The sequence below is a fragment of the Drosophila miranda genome, chromosome XL (assembly GCF_003369915.1).
Source record: "Drosophila miranda strain MSH22 chromosome XL, D.miranda_PacBio2.1, whole genome shotgun sequence".
Classification (NCBI taxonomy): domain Eukaryota; kingdom Metazoa; phylum Arthropoda; class Insecta; order Diptera; family Drosophilidae; genus Drosophila; species Drosophila miranda.
The window spans coordinates 7,996,537-8,012,338 of NC_046673.1; the positions used below are offsets into that span (position 1 = coordinate 7,996,537).

A 15,802-nucleotide genomic window follows, 5' to 3' on the forward strand; every position below is an offset into this window, starting at 1 on the left:
ATTTATTTTAAATCCATAAATATTTCATACCAAAACATCCCAAGCATGTATTTTTTTAACAGAAACGTTCTCACTGAGCAACCGAGCGCGCAACAGGGTGACCGTTTGCGATATTTTTAATATTTTCCGGTATTTTTTGAAGTCAAAATTGAACCGACGGTATATAATGGTATATTTTGTCCATTTCATCAATCTATTAAATTTCATTTTCATCGTTATATAGAAATTCAATAAAAGCAATTATTTAAATTAAGCCAATCAAGTAGAAAATTGATTCATCAATGATTTTTATTGTATAATTATTATTCTTGATTTTATTTGAATAATTATTATTTTTGATTTTTATTATATAATTATTATTATAGTTATTATTCTTGATTTTTATTGAATAATTATGATTTTTGATTTTTATTGTGTAATTATTATTATAATTTTTATTGTTAATTTTTATTGAATAATTATTAGATTTGATTTTTATTGAATATTAATATTTTTGATTTTTATTGAATAATTATTATTCTTGATTTTTATTGTATAATTATTATTCTTGATTTTTATTAAGTAATTATTATTTTTGACTTTTATTGTTCATATTCTAATTATTTGTTTTTGTTTTTTATCGAATAATGTTTATTTCTGATTTTTATTGCTTGTGATTTTTTTTATGTTTGTCTTCCCAGGCTACCAGCAACATTGCGACTGTTTTTTTGTTTAACTATTTTGTTTAAATTGAGCAAAATGAACAACTATCCTGTTTCGTTTTTTTGTTTTGACCTATTTTGCTAAAACATTTTTTTTAGAAAAAATTAATTAAAAATTTGATTCATAAATCATATAAAATTAAGTGGGCATGGTAAAAAGTTGTATTTAGCTAATAATATTCGACGGAATATCAAAATTGAACAATAGGAACGACTATCCTTTTGTTTGTTTTGTTTGACCATTTTCGCTAAAACCTCTTTTTAAGCAAAATGCAATAAAAGCAAGTGTTTAAAAAAATCTAGTCAATTATAAAATAGATTCATTAATCGGATAAAATTTGTCGGCATGGCTAAATTTTCTATATAGTTAGTAATAATCCACGGAATATCAAAAGCGAGGAATATGTAAAATATAACTTGAATTCGTCAGTATATTTACGGTATATTTTTAAATGAGACGGTATTTTTTGGTATATTTCTGAGGGTCAGACCATATATACTTATCGATAGGTCACACAGGCGCGCAAGTAACAACATTTTCGTATAGTCTGCATCCTTTGCAATTTGCTGGCCTAAGATGAAGCGTACCAAGGACGAGGACAAAGACGAGTCCGCCAGTGCCACTAACAACTTGAATTCAAGCACTGGCAGTAACAGCAACGATGCTGCTTCAACGGGCACCGTCTCAGCATCGACTGCCGTTCGCACCACAGGACGCGTCAAGGTAGGTTACATTTCCCGCCGATTTGCCAGAATCCCCCGTACTGACAAGCTTTGCATTTTATTTGCATTGAACACCTTATAGAAACCCAAGCAAGTTTACGATCCATCTGATAATTATATCTCGCGTGGGCACCGCAACTCAACGCCAGCGAATAGCAATGTGCCAGCGTCGCCATTGCCGGCATCGGCCCCGGTACCACCAGTGCCAGTTACACCGCCTGCGGCGGTGGCTGTGCCCAATCCCAAGACAGAACTATCCGCCACTAGTGCTTTGCAAGATTTGGAGTCCGGGCAGCCGCTGCGTCAGTTCGATACATGCGAAAAGTGCGGCAAAATGGAAGTAAAGCGTGGTTCTGGCCACAAGAGCAATTATCTCGCATGCAAGAGTTGCCAGCACAAATGTATGTACCTTACCCCCAAATCCCCAGTCCACCCAACCTCTTCAAACTCCATGCTCATCTGCATCCCATCTATTGGTTTATGTGTTTTTCCAGGGCACTTTTCCTGCCTCGCCATCACATTTGATGTCCTGGCCGTTGCTCGCAAAAAGTACAAGTGCGTGTCATGCCGCCACTGCCGCATTTGCGGCACCAAGGGCAGAGATCTGGCCATCTGCTCTGTGTGCGTGTATTCTTTCCACCGCAATTGCCATGATCCGCCCTTGATCGGTTCCGATCTCAGCGAGTGCCAATGGAAATGCCACGGCTGTGAGTTTGGCAGGAACAACAATAACGACCATTCGGCCAGTGAACAGTCTCGACGTAAATCATATCCGGGACGCAAAAAGCGTGCCCAGTCGGATCCCGCTGGTCAGGAGAAGTCGCCACCAGTCAAGCAGGCCAAAACCGCGCAGGAATCGAAGGAAAAGATAAAAACAGAAGACAGTGTCGCCGCCACAGTTGCCACAGAACCATCCACCAAGAATGATGACCCAAAGGAAAAAGAAAAGGGGGAGCCGAATATCAAAAAAGAGAAAATCGAATGCGAGGAAAAGCGCATGTCTATGGAGGAAAATGAAGAGTCAAAGGAAGCTCTTACAGTAGAGGGGACCAATAAAAAGCCCAAGGAAAAGGTGGACCTAAAGCCGGACGAAGATCTGCCAGAAAAGTTGGATGGAAAAGGGCTAGAAAAGAAGCCCGAAGAAGGAGGCCAGCAAGAAAAACCAAAAGAAGAGTCACCGATGCCGCTGGAGCGCATGGACCAGCAGCCATTGGAGGAGGCGGCGGTGCCCACTGCCAGCGATGAAGATGAAGTCGCTCCTGTCAGTGTTCAGGCGGCTCCAGAACCCTTAAAGGATGCAGGGCCCAAGATGGAAGACCACCCAAGTCCGGTGTGCACCTGGACTGTTGAGCAGGTTGTCACATATCTGGGCCGTTTCTATCCGGTTGAGGCTGAAGCATTTAAACATCAGGACGTGGATGGCGCCTCGCTGTTGCTGCTCACGCGCGAGGATGTGATAAATGGTTTTGGCTTTAAACTTGGACCGGCTCTGCGCGTCTTTCAGATTATCCTTGGCCTCCAGTCACACACCAACAATGTGGCCCTGGGCTGGTCATCTACCTAGATTAGCTCCCCTAAGGATTCTATTTTATATTTGAAGTCTTAAGAAGTTTTTTTTTTTTTTCGGACCGTAACTATTACTATTATTAGAATACTCTCTGTTCTGTGTGAGCCGAAACGAACGCGAAAGCTCACCAATTATTAGTGAAATGAACGCTTATATTATTTTTTTTTTTTTCAACTTAAACGAAATCACTGGTGTTTGATTGTTTACACAGCCCTTCTCTAGTCAGAAGTAGACAATTTTCCTACTCGTTTCTGAATGTACCCTAAAGAAGATTTAATTTACTTTAAATTCAATTCAAGAAAAGGTATGTACTTCTCCAGGAATTTGGAAAATGTATACGGCGAACCCTGAAGGAAATGTAACTCAAATTCCTCTCCCGGAATTCTGAAACCCTAATGGAAAATGTATTTAAATATAATAAAGCGAATGAAATGTACCTCTCCAGGAACTATAAAAGTATGTATACAACGAATGAAATACATTAGAATATATGATTTAAAAGCATTCCCCATAGATTCCACCTAAGATCGATTAAATGTTGAATAAAGAAATTATTTCTTGAGTTTTTTTGTTTCCTTTAATTTCAAACAAAATGATAAGTATAGTACATAATTGGAGTGAGTTGTGTTACTCCGGGGGCAATGTGGATTTTCATATAATCCATAATTACTAAATAAAACACACACAAAGAACAAACACATGCACACACGCATACAGAGTAGTGGGAATATCAAAGTACATCAAATGTAAGCATTACACGGCCCAACTTTGGGCTCTTGGGACAAATACTGTTGGGAGGGCGATCCAGATCTTTTCAGACGCGCGGCAGCAGCTTCTCTTCATCGCCCGTCGTCTGTGCCGTTGTCTTGGGACCAGATCGGGACGGATCGTAGCCGTACATAAAGATCGAGGCGATGACTAAGGCAGCGCCAAAGCTGAACTGCAGGGTGAGATTAAAGTCAAAGATGTAGATGGAGGCCACGCAGGATATGATGATGGCCAGGGATGTGGCGAAACCCTTTAGAATGTTGTCCGCATACTTGACCACAACGGCCACGATGAGGCCGCCGCCGGCCTGCAGCAGCACCAGATACCACACAAAGAAATCGTAACCATGGAAGAAACCATGCTCGAAGATGCGACTGGCGTCGTTAACAAAGCACGTGAGCAGGCCAAATGGTATGCTCAGCAGACTGAGCTGCACGTTTACAATCCACACGGAGATCTCGGCTCCCTTAAGAATCTTCTCGAAGTAAATGCCCGCAAAACCGGACAGGAAGCAGGCACCCAAGGCGGACCACAATCCTAACATCCGATTCTGTTCGGGTATCGCACTCGACGACGATGCTGCACCGCCGCCAGTTGACGACGACGAGGAGGATGAGTCACTGCTGCCGCTCGGACTCGTGACAGTCTGGGCGAGTTGAACCAAGACAATGCCCATGACCAGCAGGAGCAGGGCACCCCACTGCGTGGTGAGCAGCTTACGGCGTAGGATGACCACGGCGAACATGGCCGTGGTGAGGATCTTTAGTTGATATGTGACCTGGTAGGTGGCCGCATCCAGATGCGAGGCCGACACATACAGCAGATTGTTCTGCACAATGTATACCAGCGAGGGTACGCACACCTTGAGCGTGTCCACGGGATTGGCAATGATCGTCCTGTGCAGCGAACGCACAAACTTCTGGGCATCCTTGCCCTCCTCATTGAATACCAGAAACAGGCATGTTATCAGCTTGGCAAACTCGGCCATTAGAACAGCTAGAAGACAAGAGCGATAAAAGGTAAACAATCAAGTCCAAAATAGAGATAAAGAAACAGGCTAAAGAATTCTAATTTATGACCAAAATAGAACGATTCGAATGATGTTGAATGCGCAGCAGTGTGTGCGTTACACAAGCGGAAGTACGTCGGTGGTTTCTTATCAAGCGCTTCCTCTAGAGCTCCCCATGCCAAACTCTTGTTCACTTCCAGCGCCTCTGCTGATCTGCTGATGCTTGCGTGGAATTGCCAACGTAAATGCTTTGCCAACATTCCATGCTGGGCAACAGCAACTCACCCGTTGAACTCAGGAAAATGTCGCCGGGTCTGGTCCGGGCATAGCGCATGCTGAGGCCCAAGATCGCATTCTGCAGCGTTAGCGTTAGGAGACTAATGTACTTCAGAGTGTTCGTGTTCACTGTACGATAAGAAATGGGAGCGGGCAACAGCATTATGACATTAATTATGAAGAGTTCGGATCCAACTAAACATATGTATATTACTCACTATGGATATTCATGGTTATTTCGGAAACGGTTTGCGTATGCGAGAGAGAGCAAACAAAAATATATGATAGGGTAGACCGGTAGACGCAAGAATAGAGTCGGAGCAAACAGAATACAGAATAGAATTGAATAGAATAGAATAGAACACAGAGCCAGCAGCCAGTTAAATCAACACCGCGAGCAAACACTGAGATCGATCCGGATTCAAAATCCGGGGTCTAGAGGAAATTTCTTTTCGTTTTTTCTGCCAGTCTTTCTGCCACCGAACCGTGCGTCGGTCAATGTGGTAGCGTCCTCAGCTTTGGGAAGAAGACACGTAAACAACAATTTGAAGCTTCAGAGCTGCCCATTCTCGCGGCCAGGGCAAGTTTTTATCGTTGGGCATTTCTGCTATGTGGTTGTTGTAATTGTTATTGTTGTGTTGCTGCTGCGCTGGCTGCGGCGGCCTCTCTTCCCCGATAACCGATTGCACAGCTGACGGAGCAGTGTATGCCGCCGTGTTGGCCATTCAGCGGTATTCGTACGAAATAAAAAAGGCTAAATCTTATATGAAGAAATCTATCAAATTAACTAGCTAGTCCACAAACTGTTTAATGTAAATTGATGCAAATTCTCAAAGTTTACAGTTTAAATTACTATTATAATTATATACAAAATACCATAGGCATACATATGTATATTTTTATTTGTTCAGCTTGTGCTGGTTTGGCTTGGTACCCACTACTTGCAGAGCACACAGCTATTTATAGCTGATACCTGTCATACCTGTCTCACAGGGCATGGTATCGATAACATACGTGGTAATACGTCTGTTTACCAAATTTTATTATTTTGACGGTAATTTTTAATACGCTTGGGGTCAAAATGCGCGAACAGCCACTGAAAGAGGTCACCCAGCTAATACATGCCATCAAAGTGGGGTAAGTGAGCAATAAACGCATGGTTCAAGTACAGCAGCTGCCATTTCCTCTTTGCAGGTTGGTGGAGGGCTCCTTCGGCATAACCAACAAGACATTAGACATCTTCAAATACATAATCATCAGCAAGAGCTGGAAGAATGCCGAGTAAGTATGGCTGCCTAGAGCTATGTGCAACTCTCAATTAATAAATAAATCCATTGCAGTGCCCTGATGCAGATTGTGCGGGCTCAATGCCGCATCTTGCAGGCGGCCCTGCCACAGGAGACTGTTACCTCGAACATAGCACGTCGCATCTTGAAACTCACCCGCGAGGAGTTCGATCTGCTGCAGGCCAAGGTCCAGCACTTTACAGATGACTCACAGGCCTCGCTGTCGCTCCACAAACTGGTCACCCAGACCAGCGAGAGTAATGTGAGCGTTGACTATTCGGTGCCACAGCAGGGGCTGCGCGAGGCCCTGCTGGATCATCTGCAGGAGGTGGAAACGGAGCTTGAGACCAGCTCGGAGAACATCTGCGTTCAGGCTGAAGAGCACATACACTCGTCGGAGATCATACTTACGCTGGGACACTCGCGCAGCGTGGAGAATTTCCTTAAGCGAGCCATCAAGAAGCGTCAGTTCCTCACCATCATTGTGGCGGAATGTGCGCCCGCCTGTCGTGTGAGTGAAACTTTAATCTCCTCTGCAAGGAGATCAGCAATTGATCTTCTCTTCTTTTGCAGGGTCACAATCTGGCTACCAGCTTGGCTGCGGAGAAGAATGTGGAGATTATTGTCATCCCAGATGCGGCCATTTTTGCCATGATGTCACGTGTCAACAAGGTCATCATTGGCACACACAGTGTTCTGGCCAACGGTGGCCTGAGAGCTGCCTGCGGTGCTTATACAGTAGCTCTAGCCGCCAAGCACTATTCCGTGCCTGTGATTGTCCTCGCGCCCATGTACAAACTGTCGCCACTGCATCTGTGCGAACAGGATGCCTTCAATATGGTCGGCTGTGCCGAGGATGTGATCCCATACGATTCAATACCGGCCCGCGAGGCCAAGGTCTACAGTCCCATGTTCGACTATGTGCCACCTGAGTTGGTCACGTTATTCATATCCAATACGTAAGTAAATTAGTTTAACATTTATTATTCAACAAGTAAATCAATCAATTTTATGTAATATAACCTACTAGCGGTGGCCACGCCCCATCGTACGTGTATCGTCTGCTCACGGAACTGTATCATCCCGAGGACTTGGAGATTTGAAATCGTTTTACACTTTGTTTGCCACACACACTCGACCAATAAAGGACACCCCTAATTATCTATTCTTGTATATTCTGGAGCAATTGCGTAAAGTCTGCCAGGCTGTCGGCATAATAGTCTGGTTGTGCGTCAACAGGAGCATTGAACATATCCTCTTTGGTGAGGCAGCCGCTCAGGACGAGCAGTGACTGATAGCCGCACGATTTACCGAACTGGACGTCTTGCACCAGGGTGTCACCAATGAAGATGCAACGTTTGGGGTCTGTGATCTCAAACATTTCTGCGAACATCTCCCCCAAAATGGGCGATGGCTTGCCCAGGAAGGTGGCCTCGCGCTGCGTATAGCGCTTCACATGCTCCAAGAAGTCAAAGAATCCAGCCACATTGAGGTTTTCAGCGAGGGGCATGATGACATCGCTTCCTCCCGCTATCAGCTGGCAATCCTCGTTCTGCTGCAGATGCCTAATGGCCTTAGCCAGCTCCACGTAGGACATGTCCAGGTGGATGTCGAATAGCACAGCGCCCACAGGCTTGTCAATGCTTAAATGATCTACCAGCGAGGCAGCTGTTAGATGTTCTTTGACTTGCTGCAAGGAAAGTCAATCAATAATTTACTCCACCACGAAAAATCGCACCCTCCAGCACCCATCCTCACCAGCGACTCAAAGTCGATGCCTTGCTTACGCAACGTCTCGTTGGCTTCCAACGACATGAGGGAGTAGACACGCTGCCCAGGCCTGTGCTTGTTTAGATAACGCACAATCGTCTTGACGGGATGCACAACGTCATCGTCATGGACATTGTTGGCTCCAATATGCTTAAACTTGGCCATGTACTGTTCATCGGTGCGAAAGCTGTTGTTCGAAACAAACTTTATTTGCTTGCCGGCCGATTTTAAGGCATTGACGGCAACTCCAGTGCCCGGTATCCAGCCCACCAGCATCCAGACAACGCCATCGCAGTCGCTGATCACCAAGTCAAAGGAGTCAATGAATTGACGCTGCTCCTTCTGGCTGAGTTCGAGTATATGACGTGGTGGAGCCATGGCTATATGAAGAATGCGGCAAGCGGCATTTAACGCTAACCGGCAGATTGAATGGAATGAAATGGATGCTGCTGCCCTGGCTTGCGCGCGCACCGCAATTTACTGGACGACTGAATGCCAATGCCACTGCCGCCGCGGCCATTTAACCTTCACCGTCACATTGACGATAGTCCACCGTAGTTGGCTGTAGTACGGCGTCGTCCGTCAGCTGTTCAGCTGACTGTATTGTAATTCTTTTATTACATGATTTAGCTAAATAGTTGATTGCCTTAGTGCCAGTGCCCCGTCTAGATAAGATTTCATATGTAAATAGGAAACGTCGGTAGTGTATGGTCTATGGTCTGTGCATGAGAGACGCGTGCATGGCCGCGGAATAGTCGTGGGCTTGTCTAATCTTCCATAGTGTATCTGCGGGAACCATTCGTACGTTTTTTTTTAATTCTCCAAGTTGGTCAACTGGTGCTAAAATATATCTATAAAACTATTTATTGCCCCAGAAGTTTACTGTATAAAATCCTCATAAATATTAATTTATTATGTTATCATTGCTTAGATTAGTTTTATTGGGAAAAGTCATAATAGGTCTTCTTTCGATATAATTAAATATAGAGTACTATAAACTATGGAAATCATTGGACAGAATCCAAAAATATTAATTAAAAATTTAACGTACTCCATAGAAGAACGAAAACTAGTTCGATATACACATATAACTCATCGATTGACAATCGATAATAACGAGATGTAATATTTGGCCCACAAACTTAAGGAAAACTTGTCTGCTGCCAGTTTTTGTGAATACAAAAAGCAGTAACATCCAACTTTAGGTGATAAGTTCTCCAATGAAAGATTTAACCGCAGGCATTCCAGAAGATTTAGATTATCTATGATCTATCGAAATCAAACTTTTGGCGCTAACTGACAGAAACAATTACCAATTCCTTTAACGGTATGCAATTAACTGTATTTAATTAAACTCATTTGAAGCGAAAACCCATTCGATATGTCTGACACCAGCCGATTGACAGTCAGTCAGGGGTCATGGCCTATCGATCGAAGAATCGTATTTTTGTTGCTTTTGTCTTGTTCCTTTGATTTGGCGCGGCCTGGCCTGGGCTTTCCACGGCACTGGGATTGGTGGGGCTTAGAGAAATTACATGCACAGACATATATAACAATAACAACCCCAAAACACGTCAACACCTTGACATTGATGGCTGCGGCATTCAAGCCACATTACGAGAGCCCAAACAGACGGAATTCGAAAGGGCGCAAAACGCAGAGGAAGCCGCGCCAATGGCCAATAATTCAGATTCACAAACATTTCAATTTGGCTGGAGGGCGTGCCACAGTAGTGGCCGACAGATAATTGAAACAAGACGGCAACGACAACGGCCACGGAACCAAAGAGGGAAGACCAGAGCCAGGCCAAAATACAAAATTGGAAGAAAGGCAAATGGGTTGTCGTCGTGCATTTGATATGTACGGGTATACTACTTGTGGGTATATCAAAAATCCAAATCGATTGCCAGCGAAGTTAGTTTAGTTAGGCGTCTCTCTGATAAGATACGAAACCCGAACCGAACCACAAATAGCACACACACTGTACTGGAGCAACTAGCCGTGATTACACAATATATCTATAGTCACCATGAGCACCATCAGCAGTGAGCAAAAAATCGCATCTGTGGCCAGCAATGGACTAGAGGCGACAACTCCTATAGCCGGCGGCGACTCCTCCAGCTGTTCCAATGGCGAGGAGCTAAAGATTCTTGGCCAGCTAAAGACCATCGAGCAGATCAACGAACAGCGCCGCATCTTTCTGAACAGTACTATTAGTGAGGAGACCTCATCTTTAGAGAAGAAAGACCCCAAAGACGAGGACAGCCAGCAGACGAAGGAGCAGGAACTGGAGAAGCTAAAAGTCGAAATGGAAGCGGAAACGAGCAAGCCTCAGCCTCCGAACAGTCTCGTACTGAACGTAAAATATGCCACGCTACCCAGCCCCAATGTGGTCACGCTACGTTCGCCAATGTCTCCGCCTCCAAAGCCACCCATGCTGAGTCGCACCAGAAGCATTGGCTCCGGGGATGGGCGCAGTCCGGTGACCAATGGATCCGCCGAAGCCTCGCTGTTGCGTCAAAGTCTAACAGAGACGGCAATCAGCGAAGCAGCGGCGCCAGTCGGCACGACAAATGGAGGAGCAGCAGCAGCTGCAACAACAACAGCAGAACCACCACCGACCGTGTCCGCTCGTCACTATGAGGGTCTCATCGAGGAGTTGCGCTGTCCGGGCTGTGCCGGCGCCATGAAGGCTCCCATTTTGCTGTGCAAGAGCGGGCACAGTGTCTGCGAGCAGTGCACCCGCATTCTGCTCATGTGCCCACTGTGCAAGGTAAATTGACGTCAGCGGACGTTCCACGTTATTGACTTATCGGTATCCCAAAATCTTATCTAGTGACGTACGCGGGGCGGGGCGGGGCGGCTCGGGGGATCGGAATGACAGTGGGAGCCACTTCAAACTGAATATGAAATAGCTGTAGATTGACATCATCGACAGCCGCATAGCGAGTGATCTTTTGACACATCTTTCCTTTCTTTTGCAGGAATCATTCACCAATTCACGCTCCCTGACCGTCGAGGCTCTGTGTGCCAAGGCCCACTTCGGATGCAGCCATGCGGCCGGTGGCTGCCAGGTGCGTATGCCGGTGGCCCTATTGCCCTGGCATGAGCAGCAGTGCATCTACAAGCCAATGAAGTGCTTCATGGGTCGGGTGTGGGGCGAGTGCAAGTGGCAGGGCAGGGAGGTGCAGTGGAAGGAGCATCTCGAGGAGCAGCATGCCGAAAAGCTGTTCCGCTCGAGCACCTCGGATCTGGTGTGGAACATGGCCGTGCGACGTAAGCCCCTCACGGGCTACTATGTCTTCCAGGCACACGACGAGATGTTCAACTTCTACGAGATCTACGACAAGCAGCGCATCCTCTTCACCATGACCTGTACGTCGAATCGGCGCGAGAGCAAGTATAACTATGCCTATGAGGTGACCCTGCTCCAGCCGGACAACGAGGCCCTCTCCATGACCCAGAAGTTCCCTGTCCACAGCGAGTACGATCGCGATATACTTATGGACGGCACATGCGTGAGCATTCCCCTAAACGAGCTATCGCGTTTCGTGGACCCCGAAAAGGTGTGTGTATCTAGAGGAATCCTCATTTGAACTGACACGATCTCTTCTTTTTAGCAGGTGCTGCACTATCGGGTGAGCGTGCTGGCGGTTAAGTCCCCGCGCCGGGCCAAGCCACCGCGCCAGAGCCTACCCGTCCCCATCGACTATGAGCAGACGAAGAATGCGGGTGTGAATGGCAAGAGTGTGCCGCCTAACATGATCATTACGCGCACATATAAGGAGGGCATGGGCGAGGTGGAGGTGGAGGTGGAGCCCACAGCCACCGCCGGCACACCCAATTCGGAGGACGATCCCAACGCGAACAATGGAGTGGAGCTGGAGCGCAAGTGGGGCACCCCTCAGCTGCACTTCAATCGGAAGTATCTGAGGAATACCCTGAATGACGCTGGAGGCCAGCAGGAGGATGAATTGCGTCCCCTGGCCGACGAGCGGCGTGGTCTGGGCGATGACAAGCTCTCGTTGTGCAGCAACAGCACCAGCTACACGAAAAAGGTCTCCGACTCGTTGCGCAAAAGCTTTAGGGCCCTCAAGGCGGACTTCATTGAGATGCGACCGTTTGCCAAGAAGTCGGCCAAGACGATCGATGGATCATCACCCAGATCATCGGTCCAGACCAATGGAGCCAAATGACCTAAGTCCACGCCAGCTCACATTTTTTCCATCTGCAATTCCGAAACTGCAATGTAAATATGTTTTTGCTTCCTCACATTTCTTGTGTGTGGTACTTCCATTCTAATTTAAAGCATGTATATATTCCAGAGTGATTAAAAGTATATCAAATAAAAATAGCTCCAAAATTGGTAGAAATATACCATCGAACATAAAGTTCAACAGTCTTTAAACAGCCACATATTATTCCCTTTTTAATCTTGCCTCCTTACACCACAATATATGCTGCGGAATTGGCTGCTATCTTTACGGCTCGCAAATATGTACATATGTACGCCCAAACCCAAAAACATCGATCCGCAATTTGCTCTCCCTCTCCTTCTTCCTCGTGCAGTGTAGCGCCCCCTGGCGGAGTGAGCGAGATATAACGACTGGATGGTAATTCGTCAGTAGGAAGAGAGACAGAGTGATATAACGTAATGCGCAGTATATAAACAGCTGGAATACTGGTCTTTAGGTGGAAATAGAATAAACGGAGTGCATAAGTTACAGAAATAATAAGATTACATACTATATGTATGCATATACAGACTGAGGTCGGGCTCGGCGGTCTGGACGCCCTGGGCCAACTAAGGAGCCGGGGCCAACAAAAATAAAGTAATTTAAAATAAATTAAAAACTAAATATTAGCCCGTGGAAATTAATATATTTTTTTTTTTAATTTTCATTGTGAGACCGCTCTTTTGTGGAGGACCCGGGGCGATAGCCAGCCTGTGCCCACATCATGCACTGATACCGGATAGTAGTTTTCTTTAAATTTATTTCGATGAAGCCCATTTAATGTACTGAAAGAATGCAACATGTGTACGCCATAAGGAGGCGGAAAAGTCAAGCAAAATGTTGGTGAACTACTGCTGTTTATGATCAGTTACTTAGATAATTATAATTCTCCTATGTCTGATATTTAAGATATATGTATTGTGCAACTCCGTCAAACTTCTTTGGATTGTTGATCCTTAAAAGTAATTATGTAATGAGTACGAAAACGTGGTATTTTTTAAGGACAGCTCAGGACAGAGTCCTAAATCTGAAAAGAGCATGGAGCCTTCTGAGGTAACCGCAAGACTATTTTAATAGACATTTAAGTAATCTCTATAGTATAAGACTTAAGGCTTGTCCCAAACCAATTCAGAAACCATTAGGATAGAGAACAAGACTGTTTGCTTTGGTTGACTCAATTTATCTAAAACTAAAATGTATTCAATTTACAGCCGCATCCAAGAGACTCTCCCACACTCCCGCCTGGAATTGTGGGGAGTGCTACAGCAGACCCTGCATTTCGTTCATGAACTGCATGTAGGCATCGTCTTTGGTGGGCGGCTTGCTGTGAGACTCGGACGGGGCATGGCCGGTATCACCCGTAATGTGTTTGGGTCGAGCCGCTCGACGTTGATCGTCACGTTTCACGCGTAACGTGGAGGGCACAAAGCGCGTAACATCCGCACTTAGATTTCTGCACATAAATAAAAAAATGGGGATATAAATCAGAATTCATATGCGATTATACGCTCTGCTTACCGGATTTGTGGTTTGGCGGTGATGGTGGTCACACCCTTGGCCGATTCCTTAGGCGGAGGAGGTGCCGGGGGCCCGCCTTGTTTGTTGTGATGCGCCATGCGGGGTGGCAGACCAGGCGGCGGTCCTGGCGGCATGCGTATACCCATGCGCATGGGCCCGAGAGCATGGGGCGGTCGCGATCCCGGTGGTGGGCCTGGTGGCATACGCATTCCAAACCCAGAGCCGGGACCAGAATGTGGATTTGGCGGGCGCATGGGTGGCGGACGGTACATTATAGCTGGCGGCCCAATGTTGTGTATTGGCGGTAGATGGGGGACCTGTGGTGGGGCCGGCACTGATGACGTTGGCGGCAGCGGAAGGGGTGGCAATGTGGGAGCTTTGGGCGGAGCGGGAGTCGTTATGGCAGGCACAATGGATTTGGCTGGCTCAGGCTTTGCAGCCGGCTCTGACATGTCCTCATCTTCATCCTCCTCGTCTTCGGGGTCGTCTTCGCTATCGCTGCTGAGGTTCGATTTGTTGTCCGAGTCACTGTCTTGGCTGCGCGCGGACATTTCATTCGCTTCATCGTCTTCCTCGTCAGGCGAGCCGCCTTCTTCATCCTCCTTAGCGAGTTTGCGATGCTTGCGTTTGTGCACATGCTCCATTTCCTTCATGAAGTCATCAATGTTCTGAGTGCTTGGCTCTGACGCTTCCTCCTTATCCTCCTCTTCCTCTTCTTCCTCTTCCCCTTCCCCGTCGTAGTCGGTATTACCCTCGGCGTCCGAGTCTAGTTCCGACATGGCAAACAAATCTGGCGGGGGTCCTGGCGGTACGCCCAGCCAATCCGTATCCTCCTCTTCGCTGGGCTTGTCTGCCTGGACTTCAACGGATATTGCATCGCTGTTTTTGGGAACTCCCGGTGGTGCGCCTGGTGCATATGGAGGAAGGGCCAGGGCGATAGGCGGTGGTGGAACACGCATGCCAACGCCCATCCCAAAGCCTGTGCCGGCAGGGGCTACGTTTGGAGTAGGACCAGGTGTGGTCGGTGTGACGGGAGCAGGCAAGGGAATCTCATCAATTTGAACACTCTGAGCGTGCTTGACGCTCTCGTAGTATTGCTGCTTTTTCATACGCTTCTTCTCGTACTCCACCTCTTTGCGCTTCAGCTCTGCCCAGTGCTCCGGCTCGTCATTGTGCTGCATGGGGCAAGGGAACAAAAATTTGTTGCTTTTTTGTGTACTGTTTAAAGGGAAAATCTTACATAGAGTCGCATCACGCGGTCAAAGGTCTCCTTTAGCTTCTTACGCTTGTCCCGCAACACTTTCTCATTGAGTGGCGACGGCTGCAGCACATTGTACTCTGTCAAGAGAGAATTGGAGCCACTGCATCATTTTGACAAGGGGCATACCATGCCTAAAAGAAACTTACCCATCTCATCGATTTTCTCCATCTCCTCGAGGATCTGGGATGGATCTTTGTTCTTAAGGACCGCTGCTCGTACCATTTGCCGCTGTTTTTTATTCTTTTTCAACTCTTTTTTGCGTGCCTCCTTGCCTGAAACATTTTGTGGGGGTTTGGGGTTACAATTTCCGATTGGCTAAAAAATCTTATCTGACTTACGCGCTTGGTCTGTGGGATTCATATATTTCCCACTTTTTGTGGTATTAATGGAACGGCGACCCATTTTGTATTGTTAATTTAACAAGTTTATTAAATAAAAAAAACGGAGGCAGCGTCTTTTAGTGGGGAGACAAATAAGCGCCAGTGCTAGAGAACACAAACATACATGAGTACTATCGATAAAATATATCGACTGAGATGTTTAACATCTTGACCCCATAAAAATGATTTCAATTTGATTTAATTTACCTCCGAGAAAATCGTTCACATGGTACATTGGAAACTGTCGATTGCCTGATCATTGTCTGGCCTAATCTAAATTACTATTATTTTTAAGCTTGTTATTGTAA

At 46.2% G+C, this 15,802-nt stretch overlaps 6 protein-coding genes and 1 long non-coding RNA gene across 9 annotated transcripts; 4 read left to right on the forward strand and 3 right to left on the reverse strand.

Annotated features, from left to right (window-relative positions):
• Window positions 1–1,201: 1,201 nt before the first annotated feature.
• LOC108159225 lies at window positions 1,202–3,553 on the forward strand. The gene is made up of 3 exons (XM_017292330.2): window positions 1,202–1,425; window positions 1,507–1,825; window positions 1,919–3,553. The coding sequence occupies exons 1-3, from the start codon at window positions 1,279–1,281 to the stop codon at window positions 2,986–2,988; spliced, it is 1,536 nt and encodes a 511-aa protein (XP_017147819.1). The 5' UTR covers window positions 1,202–1,278; the 3' UTR covers window positions 2,989–3,553.
• On the reverse strand, window positions 3,550–5,723 carry LOC108159233 (UDP-N-acetylglucosamine transporter). Its single transcript, XM_017292343.2, has 3 exons — window positions 5,263–5,723; window positions 5,054–5,173; window positions 3,550–4,755 (listed from the first exon to the last, which is right to left on the reverse strand). The coding sequence occupies exons 1-3, from the start codon at window positions 5,273–5,275 to the stop codon at window positions 3,806–3,808; spliced, it is 1,083 nt and encodes a 360-aa protein (XP_017147832.1). The 5' UTR covers window positions 5,276–5,723; the 3' UTR covers window positions 3,550–3,805.
• A 294-nt stretch (window positions 5,724–6,017) lies between these two features.
• Window positions 6,018–7,491, forward strand: LOC108159239 (translation initiation factor eIF-2B subunit beta). Its single transcript, XM_017292357.1, has 5 exons — window positions 6,018–6,181; window positions 6,239–6,325; window positions 6,385–6,841; window positions 6,904–7,289; window positions 7,361–7,491. Exons 1-5 carry the CDS (start codon window positions 6,126–6,128, stop codon window positions 7,431–7,433), a joined length of 1,059 nt encoding a protein of 352 aa, XP_017147846.1. The 5' UTR covers window positions 6,018–6,125; the 3' UTR covers window positions 7,434–7,491.
• LOC108159243 (phosphoglycolate phosphatase 2) lies at window positions 7,489–8,586 on the reverse strand. The gene is made up of 2 exons (XM_017292369.2): window positions 8,089–8,586; window positions 7,489–8,020 (listed from the first exon to the last, which is right to left on the reverse strand). Exons 1-2 carry the CDS (start codon window positions 8,476–8,478, stop codon window positions 7,493–7,495), a joined length of 918 nt encoding a protein of 305 aa, XP_017147858.1. The 5' UTR covers window positions 8,479–8,586; the 3' UTR covers window positions 7,489–7,492.
• A 99-nt stretch (window positions 8,587–8,685) lies between these two features.
• On the forward strand, window positions 8,686–12,491 carry LOC108159214. 3 transcript variants are annotated; one of them, XM_017292318.2, is made up of 3 exons: window positions 8,686–8,901; window positions 11,085–11,666; window positions 11,721–12,491. In XM_017292318.2, the coding sequence occupies exons 2-3, from the start codon at window positions 11,181–11,183 to the stop codon at window positions 12,294–12,296; spliced, it is 1,062 nt and encodes a 353-aa protein (XP_017147807.1). In that variant the 5' UTR covers window positions 8,686–8,901; window positions 11,085–11,180; the 3' UTR covers window positions 12,297–12,491. The 3 variants fall into 3 exon arrangements, with proteins under 3 accessions (XP_017147807.1, XP_017147786.1, XP_017147797.1); XM_017292297.2 differs by lacking the exon at window positions 8,686–8,901 and adding an exon at window positions 9,730–10,873; XM_017292308.2 differs by lacking the exon at window positions 8,686–8,901 and adding an exon at window positions 9,735–10,873 and having other exon boundaries at window positions 11,724–12,491.
• Window positions 12,492–12,756: 265 nt separating this feature from the next.
• On the forward strand, window positions 12,757–13,336 carry LOC117188219. The gene is made up of 3 exons (XR_004472515.1): window positions 12,757–12,932; window positions 13,010–13,174; window positions 13,245–13,336. It is a non-coding gene; the product is annotated as an uncharacterized LOC117188219 (long non-coding RNA).
• Window positions 13,079–15,599, reverse strand: LOC108164696 (WW domain-binding protein 11). The gene is made up of 5 exons (XM_017300568.2): window positions 15,453–15,599; window positions 15,261–15,386; window positions 15,094–15,191; window positions 13,854–15,028; window positions 13,079–13,788 (listed from the first exon to the last, which is right to left on the reverse strand). The coding sequence occupies exons 1-5, from the start codon at window positions 15,514–15,516 to the stop codon at window positions 13,596–13,598; spliced, it is 1,656 nt and encodes a 551-aa protein (XP_017156057.1). The 5' UTR covers window positions 15,517–15,599; the 3' UTR covers window positions 13,079–13,595.
• Window positions 15,600–15,802: the final 203 nt, after the last annotated feature.

What these genes read in the sequence shown, in the direction of transcription:
- LOC108159233 (XM_017292343.2), bottom strand. An exon ending in CATTTTCCTGAGTTCAACGG is followed by an intron (nt 4,756 to 5,053) that starts GTGAGTTGCTGT and finishes CTTGTCTTCTAG; the next exon opens with CTGTTCTAATGGCCGAGTTT.
- LOC108164696 (XM_017300568.2), bottom strand. Translation starts at nt 15,516, where the DNA reads ATGGGTCGCCGTTCCATTAATACCACAAAAAGTGGGAAATATATGAAT. An exon ending in GAATCCCACAGACCAAGCGC is followed by an intron (nt 15,387 to 15,452) that starts GTAAGTCAGATA and finishes AAAATGTTTCAG; the next exon opens with GCAAGGAGGCACGCAAAAAA. An exon ending in ACCGCCAAACCACAAATCCG is followed by an intron (nt 13,789 to 13,853) that starts GTAAGCAGAGCG and finishes ATTTATGTGCAG; the next exon opens with AAATCTAAGTGCGGATGTTA.
- LOC108159239 (XM_017292357.1), top strand. Translation starts at nt 6,126, where the DNA reads ATGCGCGAACAGCCACTGAAAGAGGTCACCCAGCTAATACATGCCATC. An exon ending in ATACATGCCATCAAAGTGGG is followed by an intron (nt 6,182 to 6,238) that starts GTAAGTGAGCAA and finishes TCCTCTTTGCAG; the next exon opens with GTTGGTGGAGGGCTCCTTCG. An exon ending in AAGAGCTGGAAGAATGCCGA is followed by an intron (nt 6,326 to 6,384) that starts GTAAGTATGGCT and finishes AATCCATTGCAG; the next exon opens with TGCCCTGATGCAGATTGTGC.
- LOC108159243 (XM_017292369.2), bottom strand. Translation starts at nt 8,478, where the DNA reads ATGGCTCCACCACGTCATATACTCGAACTCAGCCAGAAGGAGCAGCGT. An exon ending in GCATCGACTTTGAGTCGCTG is followed by an intron (nt 8,021 to 8,088) that starts GTGAGGATGGGT and finishes CTTTCCTTGCAG; the next exon opens with CAAGTCAAAGAACATCTAAC.
- LOC108159225 (XM_017292330.2), top strand. Translation starts at nt 1,279, where the DNA reads ATGAAGCGTACCAAGGACGAGGACAAAGACGAGTCCGCCAGTGCCACT. An exon ending in GCACCACAGGACGCGTCAAG is followed by an intron (nt 1,426 to 1,506) that starts GTAGGTTACATT and finishes AACACCTTATAG; the next exon opens with AAACCCAAGCAAGTTTACGA. An exon ending in CAAGAGTTGCCAGCACAAAT is followed by an intron (nt 1,826 to 1,918) that starts GTATGTACCTTA and finishes GTGTTTTTCCAG; the next exon opens with GGCACTTTTCCTGCCTCGCC.
- LOC108159214 (XM_017292297.2), top strand. Translation starts at nt 10,130, where the DNA reads ATGAGCACCATCAGCAGTGAGCAAAAAATCGCATCTGTGGCCAGCAAT. An exon ending in TCATGTGCCCACTGTGCAAG is followed by an intron (nt 10,874 to 11,084) that starts GTAAATTGACGT and finishes TTTCTTTTGCAG; the next exon opens with GAATCATTCACCAATTCACG. An exon ending in GTTTCGTGGACCCCGAAAAG is followed by an intron (nt 11,667 to 11,720) that starts GTGTGTGTATCT and finishes TCTTCTTTTTAG; the next exon opens with CAGGTGCTGCACTATCGGGT.